The sequence below is a fragment of the Stegodyphus dumicola genome, chromosome 8 (genome assembly GCF_044657685.1).
Source record: "Stegodyphus dumicola isolate Sdum_Otavi_A_Nest chromosome 8, ASM4465768v1".
Lineage (NCBI taxonomy): Eukaryota > Metazoa > Arthropoda > Arachnida > Araneae > Eresidae > Stegodyphus > Stegodyphus dumicola.
In genome coordinates, this window is record NC_140775.1 from 109,819,943 (window position 1) to 109,840,774 (window position 20,832).

Sequence of the window (20,832 nt, forward strand, 5' to 3'; positions counted from 1 at the left end):
CGGATTCCAAATTACCTAATGTCTCTGCAGTGGCTCTCGAACTAAAAGGGTGTTGGATAATGATTCTCCACACCCAGGATTTGGCGATTGGGTTTCCTAAAAACCCCAGTCGCCCTTTAAAAGGGTGAGTATATAAGGCATTTCTCCCGCTTTCTTAACGAGCCTTCGTAGTGTAGTGGTCTGCACGCTCAGCGCGTAATTGAGAGGCCCGCGGTTCGATTCCCGGCGAAGACGTTGTTAATTCTTCATCCCTCCTGCCTCCAAATAATCTAATGTCTTTACAAGTTGTATTATCAATTTTAGAAACAAAATTGTCATTTATTTTTTATTGTGTCTAGTTTGCATTTTAATTTTTAATTTAAAAAAAAAAAAAATTTTTTATCAGTGCTGTGATAAAATGTAAGACCATACTCGCTGTTTTAAAACGACTATAAATTTCTGTTTTCAAGGAGTTTAAATGAACAAAATAGCAATTGTATTTTTAATAATATTCATTCCGTCTTAATAAGTATTTCTTCTTTAATAACCAAGCTTTTAAAAATAGGCCCACCAGCGGCCGAGCGGTAAAGTCGCTGAACACTGGTAGTTCGGTCCAAGGTTCGAATCCCGCGAACGGGCTGGCTGCATGGGCGTTTTCGTGGTTTTCCCCATGTGTAACGTGTATACGAGCCAGTTTCCCTTAGAAAGTCCTCCACGAAGGCATCCCTCCCTTTAGGCAGATAGCCCTCGAAGCTTTGCCATAATCACACACACACACACATTTTAAAAATAGTAGTATAGTAATTTTCCATTGCAGTTTTTTTAATTTAAAAACGAAGAAAATTTAGAAAATACTCGCTGACATTTATATGTACAATTTTAAGTTCAAATTATTTGAGAAACTATTTTTTTCGTGTCTGTATTGTATTCACTGTGCAGACGACACTTTCCCGCTTTTTGTTGGTAATAAAGAAGATTTAAAGCAGATATTATCTGTTGTGAATTCGACTGACCCAGCAATCCAATTCACTTTTAAAACTGAATCTGATAATACCGTTCTCTTCCTTGATATTCTTATAATCCTTAATAAATTTGATTTTAGCACTACTGTTTATCTTACCCCCTTTTTCTGTCTGTTTGCCTCCCCATAATAAATCATGTCACCCGCTAAGCAAATTCTTTTTTATGTTAATTTTCTATTGCAGTTTTTCAAAATTTAAAAACCAAAGAAAATTAATAAAAGTACTTGCTGACATTTATATGCACTATTTTAAGGTCAAATTATTTGAGAAATTATTTTTCGTGTCTGGATTCACTGTGTAGACGATACTTTATATTCATTTATATGTTTTCTATTAATGTCTTCTTTTATATATATTAATTTGTACAAATTTCGATAATTTGTTTATTATTTTTACAATACTACGAAAGTGTCGGGGAATATTTTTTCTAAAATAAGGATCTCGTCTACTTCAGTTCTTAATGTATACCTTAAATTTCGTACTCATTTTTATTTTAGATTTTATTTATGATAAAAATGTTTTTTAGCTTAAGTAGACCAATTTCTTTCTAATAATAATTGAATATTGCTCTTAACTCATCAACTAACTCCAGTAAAATAACTAATTTGATCCTTATTCGAAAAAAGACGAAACACTTTCACTTAATTTGGTTATTGTTAATTGATAGTAGATTGGTTTGTTCCCCTTAATAAGTCAATTAATCTGCGATCAGAATTTTGAATTTAATATTTGGAATTTTTACGGTCAAAAGATTTTTCTTTAAAGATTTTAAATAATTTTTACTACCATAGATATAGATAACTTTGGATACTAAGTTGGAAAGCTACGTAAAAATACTTACTAAAGTTCTTTCTAATAATTTACAGTTTTAAATAAATTTCTTTTCCTTGGAGATGATATATAAATACTTTTTCTAATAATAAATTATTGATTTATTACTTAGCAGCTTTAACGCAAATTTTAGGCGTTTTGAATTACTTATAATTATTTTTACTTATAAATAATATAAATAAGGATCTCGTCTATATGTAATTGTGCATTTTTTGCATGAAAAGTGATTGAATTATATTATTGATATGTTCCTGTTAAGGTTATTTTAATTAATTTGTCCGGTTAAGGTTTAGTTAATCTGTCCGCAATAGTTGTAGAATCATCAACAATTCAAAAGTTGTTTAAGTCTTGCTAATCGTAACGAGGCTGCCATTTTTTTTTTTTTTACACTTTAAACTCTTAGCAGAATAGTGAATTCAGTCGGTTTGTGTACCAACTTCAGTGTCTCTTTGCCGAGTGGGGTCAAAAGTAAACTTTAAATTTTGTTCACCGAAAAATCTCTCTTCCTGCCCGCTGGTCGAATTGCTTGGTTTGGTGTACAAACTCTAATTTCAATTGTAAAAATGGTTTTTTTAACTATATTTGGGGTTAAATATTTTTTGTATTTTTCAATTTTTAATGAAGATACTTTGGGGTTTTATGTATTTTTGCTATGCCACGAAGTGAGAACAAAATTATTTAAACGAAAAATATACCTCTAATGAAATTCAGGGAAATGAGTTTAAATGAAATGCAGCAGAAAATGTGTATAATTTAATAGGCCGCATAAGGAAATCAAGTGATGTCTACATCCGATATTTATCTATGCCATTATTTACAAGTAAGTAGCAAAAGTGCTATTTCCATATGAGCGACAACAATGATGAATGTTCAATTCTTTCTCCTGCTGTGTAATGAATTGTTTTGGTTTTCAATTTTGTTATGTAATGTACTGTGTAAAACAAAATGCCTAAAATACCTAAAACTAAACATACTTTTCCACGGATATATAAATTCTCTAAAGGTTTCCTGCCATCCTTTTGGCGACAAATGCTAATACTTCTAACAATAATAGAGTCATCAAACTTTAAGAACATGTGTACCTTACATGACAGTATGTGATAATGGAGTATTTTAAGTCCGTGGCCTCAAACTGGCGGACCCCGAAACAGTTTTATGCTACCCTCGAAGACATTTTAGTAAATATTTATTGCAAATATAGTGTTGCAAACAATTCAATATTTTAGTTATTTGAAATTCGAATTTATATTATTTTCTTTACCATTAAAATTGAACGCGAAGAACACACACCAAAAAAATAGTAAAGATAGCTAATTAATTTATTGTGGGATGTAAACTTTATTCAAAGATTTGGAGTTACAGATTTTTAATAAGAGCTACTTTTCGAAAACTGAAAATACTCAGTTACGAATTTTTGCCGTAAGAATAATCGCTTTGTTTTTGAATGCAGCTGAATAAAAATATGAATAACTTTTCTTTTCCTCAGTTAAAAATAAGAAAAGAACCCGATTAATCGATGAGCATCAACAATCCGTGATGAAAATAATTACTAGCAGTTTCTCTCCAATGTTAAAATCTTATCAAAATCGAACTCAAGCTGTATTAATGAGTAAAAATGTTTGTAATTATTTCATACAGACACACGTATTTTTATTTATACATTATAGAAAAGTTTAATAAATATGAGAAAGATTAGGCTGTCATTATTTGCTCGGAAGTTTTGTCCCACATTGAAAGCTTTCACAATTTGTTCGTTTTTAGTTTATATTATACAAGTAAGTTATTTAATGATTAATTACGCATGTTAAAATTATTTGAAATAAATGCCGGTCTGATATTTATTTACAAGGTATTTTTCAAGGTATATTGAATAACAAGGTGTAACCAACCAAAATGTCTTGTAAGTGCCAAACATTAGATTTCGGATCGAAAATAAATATAAATTTTAATTCTTTTCCTTTGCGATATTATTGTAATAATTACATGTTTTGATAAATATTTAGGTATTAAAATTTAAGAATTTTTTTAAATATTTATTTTATTAATAAAAAAATTTCATTTGTTTAAAACGAAGTCTCGTCCATCAGCTGTATTCAAATCGTGCATGCGGCTTGTGGGCAGTATGAGTTTGAGACCACTCCCTTAAAGTACTACTATTTCCCTTTCATGTAGTTTCAGAGCTGTGTTCAGAATATATGCAGTATCTATGCCGTTCAATTTAAACCTTTGCGCTTGGCGTTCGTCGGCTAACTTCTAAGACAATCTAGCGTTAAGACAGCAAATGAACCATGTTATGACTGCAGATGTAGCGTAAAGAATACATGATAAAATGAAAGATAAACAAAAGGTCTTATCTTATTTCTTCGGGTTTGGATGCCAGAGTATTTAAATACAAACAATAGCTCCCTTGATAAAATGAAATGTATTCATATTTCATTCTAATATTTATTAGCACAAATTGTGAATTCACAAATAAAAGGAACAGAATAACTTGGCATTATCAATTATTTCAATGTTAAATTCAATTCTAAGTTCACTTAAGTTCGCAATTCTCTGAGTCAGTGCTCATATCTCTCTCTTCCTTCATAATTCAGTGTAAGTAGCTGTGATGGCTAATATAAACTATGAATGCTGTGTTCCTGGAAAGTATTTGAAGTGAAAACTCAAATACTGCCATATGAATATTATTATTTTTTCATTAAACACAGCTTATTATATGGTGCCCAGTATCACTAAAACTTCACTTCAGTCACCTTCTAAGACACCTTCAGACACCTTCTAAGACAGTGCCCACTGCAAGGTGTAGATTACCATCTACTTTGACAATCCTTGAAAATGAATTGACTCGAAATTCGTTTTTGTGGACAATTGTGATTGATAATTTTTGGAACGGAAATCATACTATTTCAAATTATATTAATATAAATGCCAGTGAGATAGATGGACTAGGTTATTGCAAAGCTGGGTGTCTCAATAAACAATAAAATTCGTGAATGGAAATTTTAAGTAATATTCAGTTGATTGGAGATGGAAGTAAAGTATTTTAATATTTCTCAACTGAAATATTCTAGTAAAAATAATTTTTGCGAAATGGGGACTAAATTTCTTAAATAATTAGCTTGTATATCGATATGGGGAATTTGGAAATAAAATTTATAACAAGAACATTTATTTTGTTAAGCATTGTTTCACAACAACAACATTGTGTAAAGAAAAGTTTATTACTTCTTGCTATTCTGTCTTTCAACATGTATCAGCAACAAATATTGGCTGTATTAAATTAAACAAAAACTATTATTATTAGATGTCATTATAAAGAAAGTAAGTTGAATTTCGTTAGTAATCATTATTAACATTTGGTAACTTTGCTAAGATCAACTGAAAAAAAAAAAAAAAAAAGGAATCTCAAGAAATCTAGAACAAACTTTAACTCAAAATATTAAAGTCCTTAAAAAATTATAAACAAATAATTGTTATTCTATCCATTCTTTTTTCTTAGATTACTAATGCTGTGAAAAACATTCTGAGTAAAAAGTCTCTCCAGCTGACTCACGCTACTCTATCAAAAATCATCCAGTTCTTTGAACAACTACAGTTTCACCATGCCATTATTATTCTTGGAGAGAGCGGTTGTGGGAAGACAACCACATGGGAAACATTAAAAGAAGTGTTTGATCATTTACAATCTCAGAATGTTGAAAATTTCAGTTCTGTGCATGTAAGAACCATTTTTTTTAACTGCCAGTATTTTTAAATTTGTACTTTAAACAATTCTTATTATAAGTATATTTATTCTTTAAACTGAGGTGTTTTAATTTTGTTAATATTAGTGCAGTAATTGTGTTATTTCTATTATTAACCTCCATTTTCTGTTCGCAGTTTTATATCTTACTATTTGTAAGATATAAAACATGCAACTCAAAATTACTAACTTTATGGAAATAATCCTATTTATTCCCCGTTTTAATTTGGTTATACCTCCTTTCAGTTTTAAATTGTTTATAATAATTTTTCTACGCTGCATCTTTCAATTTTATGCTTAGGGCTTGATGAAATTTCTGTTGCTTTGTCGTGACTTATCTCATTTGTCTGACAGTCACATGAGAGCAACCCCCATGTCGTACAGTTTCTAATACATTTACAAACACGCATACTTTCTCCAGGATTTGAAGGCCGGCCCATCGGTACGTCAATCAGCGTCTTTAACCACTATCCCGATTGGGCGCCTGAAATTTCTTCTACTGGAGAACTATAGAAGGATGTGATGAACAGTTCTTCCTTTGTAGTGTTCAAGCCTATTGTTACTATATCTTTAGAGAAAAATATAGTTCAGGGTGACCACTTCTTGTTGTAGCATATGATTAGCTGCTCTTATATGGTTTTCTTTTTTGTCTTGGTGCTGAATTAGATTCCAGCTTAACGCTATGGCGCTGACCTTACCTCTTACGCAATACTGTTCCTGTACGAGCGCTAAATCATAATGATGATCTGATAAGAATAATTCGAGATTTTTAGACGATGCTTAAGCTTCTTGCATGTTAATTTGGAGAATCTTAATTTTCAGGGCTGTGCTTCGTTTTAATAGTCTGGTTAAAAGGGGAGGGATCGTTGTTATTTGCTGATTCGTTACTTTTTTCCTCTTAGTTGGATGCATTCTGTCCGTTCTTTCTTTGATCTTTTGTATTTCACGATGGTACATCAGGCAGTTCGACGAAAATGCAGCATGATTTGTGTTGAAATTTCTGTCATTCACATTATTGAAAAGTTTGCAATTGATGCAGGATGGGAACTGTACATTGAAATATTTACTATCATACTGTCCCCCACAAAACGCATTTTACTGTCTGTGTGGACAATCACAGAATGGTTGAAATCTGGACAGGTTAAGCACCGTCTGCGCCAAAATATTCCGTGATTCGGTGCTCCCTCCAGCCACTAAGGATTTGTTTTCTTAATTAAATGGGATGTTTGGGGAGAGCATTCAATGATCCATTTTATAGGATCATTTCGTTTATCATTTAATATTGAATGTTACTTTAAAACCTTTTCCCGTGGTCTCGAAAAACAGTTGTGTACCTTCACTGGGGCTCTTGGTTCAGCGGTTATGGAAAGGGGGAAAATTATCGAATCGAATCTCAACGACTAGGTGATTAGTGCTCTTTTGTCGGCAGGCAGAGAAACGGCCAGGATTTCCTTTCAATCCAGGTCCAATGCTCTAGGCGTTAGAATGCGGGATGTACTCTAATCGCTTTCACACTGCAGGTAGATGAATGCAGTTTTCCCAAGAAAAAGAAATATTTTTTCTTCAGATTAAATGTATGCTACAACTAGAAAATTTTGTTCTAAAAAAGTGCTCCATTTTATGATTAAAATCGTTTTTTAAACTTACACGCAGATTATGTACTAAAAAATAAGTGAAGCACAATAAGAGTTAATATATTCACTTGTCATCTATCGAAAATTCAGTGATATTTAAAATATTCAATTTAAAATATTCGAACATGTCCTTCAAGCAATATACACATTTTCATTTTTAATAGTATTATTATTCTGATATTAAAGAGCAAATTAAGTAGAGTTTATTTATTCAAGTGTCATTTAAAAAGCATTTCTGAATTCACAAATGAGTGTTATCAGTGATATTTAAAATATTCAATTTAAAATATTCAAACATGTCCTTCAAGCAATATGCACATTTTCATTTTTAATAGTATTATTATTCTGATATTAAAGAGCAAATTAAATAGAGTTTATTTATTCAAGTATCATTTAAAAAGCATTTCTGAATTCACAAATGAGTGTTATCAGTGATATTTAAAATATTCAAACATGTCCTTCAAGCAATATGCACATTTTCATTTTTAATAGTATTATTATTCTGATATTAAAGAGAAAATTAAATAGAGTTTATTTATTCAAGTGCCATTTAAAAAGCATTTCTGAATTCACAAATGAGTGTTATTACTTTTACACCTCTGGCAATATTCATTTCTGGAGAAATAGAAATTGGTCACTGTGTTTGTACTGCACTAAATTATTATTGAACAACACCTGCACTAACAAAAATTTACAATGCATGAACCAAGAATTTTTTTTTAATTTATTTTTCTTCCATGTGGCTTTGCAAATAGAGAACCCAGAGTTAATCTGCCTTTAACTCAGGGATATAAGATTTTTAATTTTTTTTAACCACTTCATAGTTTTCGGTTCAAGAAAGAAATGCAGATGCAAACCCTGAAACTTTAGAAAATAAAATCATTGTTGACTTTTAATGTATTCAGTAACAAAAATTTAGTTTTATCACTTAGAGATATTAGCTATTACGTTTACCTTCGAATAGAAGTAGAACAGTTGTTCGATGATTTATATTCTTGCTGCATTTTTCCTTTGAATGCAAAGCCCACCAGCGGCCGAGCGGTAAAGTCGCTGAACACTGGGAGTTCGGTCCGAGGTTCGAATCCCGCGAACGGGCTGGCTGCATGGGCGTTTTCGTGGTTTTCCCCATGTGTATCGTGTATACGAGCCAGTTTCCCTTAGAAAGTCCTCCACGAAAGGCATCCCTCCCCTTAGGCAGATAGCCCTCGTGTGCTTTGCCATAATTAAATACACCTACACCTACACCTTTGAATGCAAAATTGCATATACATGAACGCATTGAAATTTCAAAAATAAAAATCTTTGCCAAATGGCGAAATATTTCTTCAGTTTTTTATGATCTATATTTTCAGAATGCTAAACTCGCCTTTGAAATATCAAACCGTTATGCAAAATTTTCAGGTCTCAAGCTATTTACTGTTGCTTTCTTTGGAAGTGATGAAGCTCGGGATGAAGATTCGTACTTGAGTTGATGAATACTAATGAAGGCTCGCACTGAGGATTAAATTCAGGGAACTAAAATGTGGTACACATCTGAACTCCTGTATACGTGCTTAGTATTCCAATATCTTGTTTGATTCCCTCCAAAACACAGTTCTCACGTAAAATTAATTACTTTTTGAACACTATTAGTAGCTGAGTGGTTTTGGCTGCTGAATGCTGGTAGTTCGACGTCAAGCGATCGAGCTGCTGCATGATTGGTTTTCGTTGTTTCCCCCTTGTGAAACGTGAATATGAGCCATTTTGCCCTAAAAGTTCTCCATGAAGGCATCCTTTCCTTTAGGTAGGCAGCCTTCGTGTGTTTCACTTTTTCAATTAACCTAAACTATCATATCTGCTTTCTGAATGGATTGATACAGATATGACATTATAGACGCAAACATATAACAACGGATTAATTATTAAGTTTTGAAACTTTTTTAAATTTTGAATTAGAAAATGTTCCATAATAATTGCTTTAATAAAAATTCGCATTTCATTTGTCGCACAATTATAATTCATTTTGTCACCAAAGTTATTCATGAAAGGAAAGGGTTTCTAAACATACTTATGAAATGCTCATATGTTTAGCTTTCTTATTTCGAATATAATTTTATTTTTATTAATCAGATTAAAGAAAGCGTTATCTACCAAAACGAAGGGGCTTTCGTGGAGGGCGTGCAAAGGAAATTGGCTGATATACTCTTTACATATGTGAGAGAACAAGAAAAGTTTAAAAAGTCAATCCGTTCATCGGAATTTGAAGTTATAAGTTAAATTATGAGAGTTAAAGAAATATATTCCGTTCGGCAGCTAGTTATCATTTAGAACATAACAAACCAAATTTCACTCAAATAAGCAGTAGTCGGGGAATGTATGTCATTTGGAAATAACATTAAAATTAATTTTCATCACCTGAAACATTTATATTTATTACACTGCACCTATACATTAAAAATTGGAATAAAGTGATAAAAACACTTCTGAAAAGAATGAAACAAAGACAATTTCAAATTCGATTTGAAACAAAATTTAGAATAATTTAATTAGAAATAACACTGGAAAAATTATGCATTTTTAAATACATTCAAGCTTTTAAAATAATTTCTGAAAAATATTAGCTACCGTACTTCTGAAAATAAAATTTCTTTGATATTTGACCTCCAAGCAGATTTTTTCTGTATATATCATTTTTATTCCTTATTTCAGTACTGTAATTTACAACGTTAAAGTTATTTCCAACTGATAAAAAAATGTATCAGAATCTATATGGAGGACTCAAAGTACTCTAATTTTTAATAACTAGTTTACTACGGCCATTATAAAGTTTTGACAATTAGCAAAAATTAATCAATTTTTAATAACGTTTTTAATAATTAAATAGAAACTTCGTTCAAAAGATTTTACAAAATGAATTACATATTTTTAATATAAGTAATGCGAGCATACTCGCAAGTGAAACAAACAAAAAAAGAAAGGAAGAAAAAGAAAACAATAAAGTTACTTATGATAGTTTTCAAAACACTCTTCGAGACATAGGCCACCATTACAGATTTTACATGCAACCCAAGTTCTCACTTCTTTATGATTCTTGCTGCACACAACGCACCGTTTCCTCGAATCAGATTTTACTGACCAATGAAACGATTGAGTGGTTGAAGAAACAATCGTAGGCAAATTATTCCTATCACATGTTTGAAAAATTTGATTAATTAAATTCATGCGAAAACTTCTGTGATCAATCTAGTTCCTCTCGTTGAATAATATATATGCGTTTAAAACGGCAATGTTCAGGAAATGGAGAAAGAGTTTCTTTGTCCATTTCTGAGACTTAAGCGAAAATCCGTAGGAATTGGCCATTCTGTCGCTGAGGTCGACATATCCCATATTTTTGTTATAATCACGAATAAGTGCAGGTTTTGAAGCTCTTTCGCCATTATTAGAAACTGGAAGGAGTTCACTGTCTCGTTTATGCATAGAGCTTAAAACATAAACTTCTCTTTTATCTTCCCAGCACGCAACAGTGAGGCCATTTTCAGGTTCAAATCGCCTGCTTTTCTGGCATTCAAATCCTTGGTTAAATCTTTTCATCGGATCTTCACTGTTCTGCAGCAATTTACCTTATAATTGTTTCTTAGTTCTAGAATAAGTCGCGGAGCAGAAAAGAAATTATCCATAAATAGGGAACGCCCTTTCCCTTTCACATGTTTTGCTGAATGTAGAACAACACGATGCGCTTCGACCTTCAAATCTTTCGTCTTTATCTTTTCCTAAATAAACATTCATGTCATATGCACAGGCATTTTCGTCACACAGTTTAGACACTTTTAATCCCCAGCGTTTATATTTTTAGGGATATACTGACGGAAAATTACACGACCTTTAAAAGTCACGATCACTTCATCAACTGCCAGATTTTCCGGGGAATCGTAAACTGATTTAAAATTGCAGTTAAGTATTTCAAATACTTCTGGGAGTTTCCACAAGTGGTCGTAATCAGAATTTGTCTTCGATGGCGGTGTTTCATTATTTGCAAAGTGAAGAAAGCGCGATATTTTTTTAAAGCCGACAAGAGATATTTTTTAAAGCCATCAAGAGATATGATTTTTCGGAAAAATGGAGTCTCAATCAATTCATTTGTGCTCCAGTAATCACTAATTGAATCCTTTTTTATGTGTTCACATAGCAATGTCACTGATAGAAAAAAAAACATTTCAGATGCTGTAACATCTTTCCAATCAGCATGATGTGATATTTTTCCCTCGGGAGAAATTTCCGGTACACTTTTTTTTTTTTTATTTTGAGCAGCATAACGATTTGTTTCCTGTAGAATTTTCTCTAACAGTTCGTTACTGAAAAAAAGTTAAAAATAATCAAGTTCATTTCTATCATATAATTCATCTTTTAGTCATGATGCTCCCGTAAAATCGTGAACTATTACTTCTTCTGCAATTGCGAAATTATCGCATAGTTTTTTTCCGTACAAATTCTGTTTCATAATTTGCAGTTGAACGTGATAAACCAATCTGATCAGACGAACAGCCAGGCGTTTCTGAGTCATTTCTTGATTCTGCTGTGAACTTTAAAATTCCACTTCCATATGATTTCTTAGATCCGTGGAAGCAGAAAATCTTTTTCTCTGTCATCACAAAAACTTTCATCACAGCAATCAGAATCGCTGTCCGCAAATGTTTCATCCAAATCATCCCACCGCGCGACGATATCCGAAATTTCATCTTTCGTTAGGTAAATATTAGGTTTAGCCATTATTTAAAACTGAAGTAAAAAAATATATATATATATATATATATATATCAACTGATAGAACTAGTAACCGTATTTGCACAGGAAAAAATACCTGAAAACGCAAACGCATGAGAATCGAAGTAACAAATTATTTTTTTTATTTTCTCCTTTCAACAAAATATTTCCTGGAAGAAACAAATTTGAAAACAAGCCATGTGGGTTCGAAACACAGACAATTTTCCCCAATCCGTTAGCGGAATACCACAAAAGAACGCAATCTGCGGGGTATCATAAAATAGTCATCAAGCCTCAAGCGCTAGAATTCCTACCCCTGCCACCGACGACAAACTGTCCCGAGCCCCCAGTTGCTGTATACTTAGCTGGGACACATATGTCCCAGCCCCCGGGAAGTCGTTGTTCGTTATGGGAAAGTTAGTCGTTATTATATTATGCATTTCTTCTGCGGTTGTCTCACGAGAGAAGTTACTAAATGCGCAATTTGGCGTTCTTCACTGGAGAATTTTCGTATAATTTTTCTTGTGTGTCTTGAATTTTATCCAGAGACTGATTAAATTTCCTGACTTCCTCCTGAATTTTGCAGGAGATTGCTATGTGCTTCCTCGTTGAATTTTGATGATTACTTTAATCTCAGTTTGGAATCTCGAAATAGGGGAGAGCTCTAATTTTTCTTGAATGTCAACTTTGGAGGCGTTGTCCTTTGAAATAATTAGAAGTGCTGGACCTTTTTGGCATTTATTCCCGATGTTCCTCTTGGCAATTTTGACAATACGGTGGCATTTGCTCTGTTTGGGGAGTACTGTAGTGCATTTCTCATTGGGAGAACGTGCGGACGCCACCAGCAGCTTCTGTGTTATTTAAGCCACTAAATACGCAGTAGTTTTTTTTTTTTTTTTTTTTTTTTTATAATTATTGCGGCTTGGTAGTTCATTGGAATTTCTACTGCCAAGTTCTTCATTACCTCTATCTGTGCATAAATTTCTTCAATTAGATCTTTTGGGATCAGGGGCTTGTTCTTCCTCCTTGCATTTAGGAGACAGGAGACTATCGCACTTTTCGATGAGGCAATATTCTTTGTCTTCTTTTGAGATGCAATTGTCATTGTTATTATTGTATTGGTATAGAGTTGCAGACTGCAGTTCTTTTGGAATTGTTGATTCAGTCTTAGTAATCGTTTTCTTAGGATGCTTCTAGAACGTCAGCTTAATATACAGATTTTGCTCTGATTCACGTCATTTTTGGTGAAAATGAAATGCTGTTAATATATGAACGCAATAACATAACCTGCTGAGTGTCAGTTCTGAGGTACAATCGTCTGGAGTTGTAAGACTTCAGAATTAACAATAATATCACTAAACTTGTGATTGCAGCACTTAATCGCTTTAATTTGTAAAATTAACTCCGTGATATTTAGAACATGTGATTAAAATAGATTACTCATTACTTCAAATACTTTGCATGTAAGAATAGTATTGCTTCACTAGAACATAAATCCTTAATAAAACAAGCGTACCGCAAGAAAGCAGTAACATTATAAATAATATAATTACTACACTTATCCTTGAACGATTGAAGGCAGAATGGAAACAGTTATTACAAATAGCAGTACAGAATCCATTCAAGTCGGGACCAAGTCTACCTTGGCAGACTTGGTTCCGACTTGAATGGAGCTATAGTATCCAAATAATGAACTTTTTCACGGAATAGCACAATTTCTGGACTTCAAAAAATTTCACATAATCACACCGGGCGTTGAAAAATACATACAAATACACTAACACTTGTGGGGACACCTCGTGTTTCGCGACGGACATCGGTGCGGCTGCAAGGTGAACGCTGGTACGACATTTTTGGGGAACGTTGTATATTCACAAAAGTGCTCATAATTTCCACAAAAATAATGACACACACAATCAAAGCATTCTGCATCGGGCAAATGCAAACCCATGAATCAAAACGGGACGTGTGTTTTGAATCTAGAACGTTGAAATTTGAATTATTCCCTGGAGACGGATTTAACTGCGTTAAAAACACAACAGAATTGACTGAGAACGTTAGTTACTCTCAGTCTGAAGAAAACTGAAAATGAGGCTACTTAAAGAAGTTATAAACGAAGTTTTCCTTTTAAAGCTGCAACTTATAAGTTCCAGAAACTGAAAGGTTGTAGAGACACTAGGTATTTTTGGAAGCAGGCAAGATAAAAAATTAGCAACGCCTTTGCCGGGAAACGAACCGCGGACCTCTCAATTACGCGCTGAGCGTGCAGACCACTACACCACGAAGGTTCGCTAAGAAGGCGGGAGAAATATCTTATAAGGATGTCAGTCATTAATTGCTGAAAGTTTGATAAAGACTGAAGATACGGGAGTCAGAGTCACTAACCACTATCCCGGTGGGGCAGCATATTGAATGCTCCTCCACTTAGGAATGAAACGGTAATACACAGATTGTTTGGGTGAAAAGAAACGAAATCGAAGGAACATAACCTATTTTCTGTCGAAATCAGTGGTTTAAGAATATCATATACTTGTAGTTTGAAGCTCTTTCGAAGTAAAAGATATGCGGATTTATTCCAAAAGTTAATGGTTGGAGAATTTTAAACGACTTGAAGTGAAATGAAATAGATTTAACAGATTCCTCCTGTGAGGAAAGCGACACTGACCTTTTGATTGGCGCTGGCATTTTGGAAAAATTGCTAACTGAGAACTTAGTTGAGCAGATTCAGGTCTAACAGGCGTGAAAACTAAACTTGGTAGACGGTAATTGATTGGGAGACAGAATTCATGCGCGGATGGCAACATTTTAACTGCTTTGTCTGCACATTTGCTGCTTAGAAATATTCCTTTGAGTGCATTATTTAATTTTAGCAATAGCTGATTCATTCTAAACTGTTTAGAAGAAAGCTAGTTTTATTGGTTTTTAAGAAAAAAATAATATCCTTCCCTTTGGTTAGTTACAAAATAGAATTGCTTTGGAAATGCGATTCTACGCATTTACCTGATAATAAAGAACTAACATGGAAGAGGCATGAAAAAGTGATTAATAATGTAAAATGTGGTAGACTTTCATATGATTATGAAAAGGCATAAAAAAATGGGAAAAAATCAATATCACTGAATGCGTAGCGGAAATTAAAATTGAATAAAGAATTTTACTATTTGCCTCACAGGCAATGCTTAAATTTGATAGTAAAACTTAAAAATTTCCCCCGGTTTTTGACACTTCTAGCTCTCAGAGAGGAAAATCTTCTTTAAACGCTTGTTTATTTAAAGGAGTTAATCTTATGAAAACATTACCTGATATTCTTGATCGTTCTAAACGTAGCCAATCGGTATGAGTGCTGATATTGTAAAGGCTTATTAATGTTATTTGTTGTCCCCAAAGATGCAGATTTTCTTTCCGGTGTAATGAAGGGTAAAAAATTTGTAGACATTGGTCGAGTTGGTATTTGGAGTTTGTTCTAGGCCTCATTTATTGAATGCCTCTGTTATGCATCTTTTAGAAACTTGCCCTATACCATATTATTGAATAGCTCAAAAACTGGTAAATTCATTCTATGTGGGAAATTGTGTAGCTTTAGTTTTTAATATTAACGAACAGGCAAAGTTAATCATATCTAGAGGCTTTTTAATTTGCGTGGTTTTGAAAGCAATGTTGCTTGTAAAGCAATGTTGTAAAAATGTTCGAAAGCATTCTGGAGAAACTTACGTTTTAGGGATAATCTGGAACCTAAACAACACTTAAATAAATAAATAAATAATATGGCAAAGATGCAGTATATCGTTCAAGAGTTCTTCCATGTGCCACTTTTCGAATGTTTAAAAATAAGTTTTCTTCCATTCATTGAAAAAGTGATAATTTGCATAAATAAAAGACTTGAATTTTAATAAATGCCTTTTCCCCCATTTTTAATCAAAGTAAAAAAAAAACGTGCAAGATGCATTAAATTACAAAAGATTATCTTTTATGCAAAATAGGAGTTTGCAAAATTTGTCATATTAGTAATAATAAGAAGATTTAGCATTCACTTTTAGTATTAGTTAAAACAGATTTATTTGCATTCATATTTATAAAACGTTCGTGCAGTAGCAGTTCAAAACGATAAGTGGTTAGATATTTGTTTTAATTCACATTAATTTTATCTAAAAAATCCACAATATTCATATACTGAAGGTAGAATTTGCAATCTTTCCTCAGAAATAAAAAAAATAATGTCATAACTTGTATTTAGATTAATTTTGTTGGAAATTACGTCTAATCATTTTTAAAATTTTATGTTTAAATTTTTTGGAAATTAAGCCTACATGTGTGCGAAATAAAACAAATTATGCATGAAATATCGATATGTTTGTATGTAATGATGTTAGAGAAATTTGAATGAAACAGAAACATTTTCAGCACTTTTTTACTATAATTTATGCTTTTTTTTATTTTATATGTAAAGCTATTTCAATACAAAGATTAATTTATTTCCTAAAATTTTCTTTTGTGTATTATGTATGTGTTATTTAAAATATTTATAACGGTTTTGCTTAAAACAGGCTTTCTAGCTAAATAATTGTAATGCCATGTCAGTGATTTGGAATCAAAGTGATTACAAACGAATATTATACTTATTATATGGAAAACTATATACAGTAGACCAAGTCTATACAGAAACTAACCAGTATAAATCTCAGTGGATATAAACTTTTCATTAAAATCTACCAGGGAGAGTCTAAAAGGAATTACTCCTTCCAGTTATAGTTATTATTAACATATGCTCAACCAATTTAAACAACCTTTTGTCCAATACAATTTATATGAAATATATAATCAGCACTACAAAAGATCATGCCATTACTAAATAAATATATTCTAGGAAAATATTTTTAATTACATCTTTATGTTGCAGTTATATAATTTAAAAAACATATCAAATGCTGATGTTGATAGAATTTTCATGCAGTATATAGAAAATGTATTACAAATAGTGTTCATAGAACGTGTCTCATTGAACTGTATATTTCCTGTTTAACATATTTATCAAATATGTATGTAAAAGGTCTATCTGTTGATCATCTGAAATATGAATATTTTGATATAACATATAAAGGTGTCTATTTTTAATGTTTTATGATATAATGGAGGGAAGAAACTGAAAATAAAATATGTTTTATTTTTTTCATTAGATATCCAACTACTGTCAAAATGAAAAACAATATAGGAAAATACGTCTAAAGTTTTCTATATAGGAACAATATATAGAAGTATATTGTTTTCTATATAGTTTAAGAACAATTCATGCACATGGAGAGAGGGGGGATGATTCATTTCAAGAAATTCCTTATACTTCATATATTTCAAAATATAATTCCATTTTCTGCAAGTTTTGTTTAATAGCCGGATAAAATATATTTCAGTACTGCATTCTATGGTATGTTATTTTGTCTGTTATGTTTTTTCTTTTAAAAAAATGCCTTCTTTTGAAAAGAATGGACAAAGTAATATATCATAATACATAGTAATCAAATATTTTATTGACCACTTAAACGAAACTTCCTGAAAAGAGAATTATAGTTTGAAGTAATTAAATTACATAGAAAAATTGAATTCCGGAAATAATAGAAATAAAAATTAATTAATTAATTCTCCACTAAATAAGTGGAGAAAGAAGATGATTAGCATCATTAATTTCGAGATGTGTGGAAAGCAAGAATAAATTATTGTATGAAAAAGAAAAAAAATAATCGTTTCCCAATCCCCTTTCTTCATTACATTATGAAATATTAAAAACATATATCTGTTATATATCAAAATGCTATTTAAAACAGGATTACATATTTCAGATCTATAAATACACCTGTTTCGTATTTATTTTATATGCTGCATTGTTAGTTAAAAGTGCTCCTTGAGAGATATTTATGAAAATCGTAAATAAATATACAAAGAGATAGACAGTTTCGTGATGATATGCCGTTCTGTGACAAATTTTAGATGCAGTTAGTACATTCTTTATACGAATATGTTATGCGAACTTGCTACTAGTAAGAGTATTTAAAGTGCTACTGGACGTTGTAGAACAATTACATGCAAACGTTTATTAGAACATTTTTGTAGAACGTTTTACGCGCGTTTTTAATACAACGTACTTTTCACGTTATATCACGTTATATCACACACGTTATATCAGCATTTAACACGCTTTTGTACGTTATGGAACTATAACATATAGATGTGATTTAAAACGTTCTGTTAGAACGTTGTATAGAAGTTCCTTATAAAAACATTCTTTACACTTTGCATGAGAGTGCCATTAGCACCGATGCTAGACAAGCTGTTGTCCGTTTCAGAACTATAATATGTAGGCGATATTTAAAACGTTCTGACAGAAAGCTGTATGAACTGTTATGTAACGTTCTTTACACATTACATGAGAATGCCATTAACACCAGTACTGGACGTGCTATAGTCCGTCTTAGAAATGTAACATATAGACGTGATTCGGAATGTTTATATATATATATATATATATATATATATATATACATATATATATCCTGTCTTTAAACTTTCCAGTTCTCTCTCTCTGTATATATATATATGTCTTTTTGTCTATCTAATGATATATATATATATATATGTGTGTGTGTGTTACATATCTCCACTTGCTCTGCTTTTCCGTCTAAAATGTCTGCGTTGTAATTTTAAGAACCAATGTACATAGCAATCTATCCTATTTCATTATGATTGAATCATATAAATATCTCGTATTTCATTATGATTGGATAAATATCTACTGAGATGATTTTATATTCATGGAAATAAAGACTGGAAATTCGTCAAGTTCATGTATTGTTATCTTCATCTGTAAGCCTTCATCCTCAGCCACGACGATTGCAAGCTGATTATTTTTCTATGCTTCCGGAATTATGACATATATATATATATATATATATATATATATATCATTATATAGACAAAAAAGTAAGAAATTTGGAATCAATTTCACGAAGACCCAAAGAACTGAAATTTAATGCCATTAAATTTCAAAATATCCTATAAATATATAACATAAAATTAAAGAAATGCAGAGTAAATTTTGTAATTTTTCAATTATAATTTCAGTTAAAATTTGCTAAGTAATTTCATTTCCTTTATTGGATTTAGAATCTTTCCTTACACTGTGTCGGAAGGACTTAAAAATTTTCGGCTGAACTGTTATAATTAAATATTTTAGAATATTTTATCAGTTAATTTTGGATAATAGAAACGCAGTGGTTTTCAAGTGCAAAGGGAATAGCAATTGAGTCTGATGTATCCTCCTCTTAATAGCGTGGTATCAGATTTGATTGAATTCCTCTTTTGTATTTTTCTGGTTTTCGTAATTTTTATGTTTTAGTATTTCACATTTTTTAGTTTTTATTTTACATATTTTTAGAGCATTTTAAAATTTAATAGTATTAAATTTCACTTCCTTTGGGTCTTTGTCAAATTGGTTCTAAATTTCGTACTTTTTTTCTATATTGATAGAACCAAAAGTACGTTAAAACTTTAAAAATTGATAAAAAAAAGAAGAAATTACGATAAAGAAGTGCGGTTTGATGGCTCACAAAAAAGTCGGATATTTTTAGCAGTGAAAAAAGTTTTAGTTTCAAATGTCACTGGTAGATGACGCTGACGACCCGAAACCCAATGAACAGGACAACAGTACGCTCCATTCATTTATTCCTTCAACAACTAATGACATTCAGAGTATTGTACGACACAACTAAGGTTATTTACAACGCTTGTTACAGTTGAATGCAACATGTCGAAATGATCTGCGAATATCTTACGATAGATAGAATCTTTTAATTCGGCCGATGTTGGAAAGGATGAACGGTATCCTAGAGATTTCAAATAGCCCCACTTCCAGAAGTTGACCGGAGTGAGGTCGGGTGATCGTTGAGGCCATATGCGATCACTTCGAGAGATATCATGCAGAAGGCAGAGTGATCGATCACTTCGTCTTCACCAAAGGTACTCGGTAGGAATAGTTTTACTGGATTGGTATAGTGTGGCGCGCCATCCTGCATAAAGCTTACTACGGATAACACACATCTTTGATTTAATGCGGGCACGCAAAAGAGTGAGATAACGTTCAGCGGTTACTGTGCACGTTTTCCAGCCTGATATGGGACGCGGTTTTTTAAAGAAGAATGATCCGACAATAAAAGATGGGGTGAAGCCACACTAGACGGTCAACTTGGCTGGATGCAGTGACTGCATCGTTTATTCACTAGGATTCGACGTAATCAATATAACGAGTATTCTGGATGTTGACATCCCCGTGTAGTGTGAAGTGCGTCTCATTCATCGAGAGAACGTTGAACAACCACTGAGGGTCGCTTTCAATTCTTATCATAGCCCACTCGGTTTTGGATCATAGCTGTGTCTCCCGGTTGTAACTCATGTCGAGACAGGTGCCGGAGGATGGGGACGCCTGGCGTATAACATAGGTAAACGTGCATATGTCCCACGTCCTCCACTATCTCGAAGAAACAACTCGCTGGAGCCCAGTGAGGCTGCACCGGGAGTTTACATGGGCATACAGGGACTAGATGTCAAGGAGGTTTTACATAGGACGTTGTTTATAAAACAAAGTAACTTAAAAAGAATATAAAGGATAGCATTAAAGCACTAAAACACACATATAAACTGAAACACATAGCTATGCAAATTAAACGTAAAAGCATAAAAACACACTCATAATTACGTAACATTAAGACATAAAAACACAAACGAGAATACATAACATGACACATAAAATACATACTGAAACACATAGAGCACATAAATGCAAATATTGCACACATAAGAAACATATGAGACATAGTAAGGTGTGCGTAAAGCAGAAGCG

General features: G+C 32.2%; 1 protein-coding gene across 6 annotated transcripts in view; it reads left to right on the forward strand.

Annotated features, from left to right (window-relative positions):
* Positions 1-20,832, forward strand: part of LOC118183304 (dynein axonemal heavy chain 2-like) — a 405,957-nt gene that overhangs the window by 56,047 nt on the left and 329,078 nt on the right. For all 6 annotated transcript variants that reach the window (XM_085822262.1, XM_085822261.1, XM_085822260.1 and 3 more), the window contains exon 8: positions 5,332-5,550. In XM_085822262.1, the coding sequence (XP_085678388.1) occupies positions 5,332-5,550 (219 nt within the window). The remainder of the gene's footprint in view (positions 1-5,331; positions 5,551-20,832) is intronic.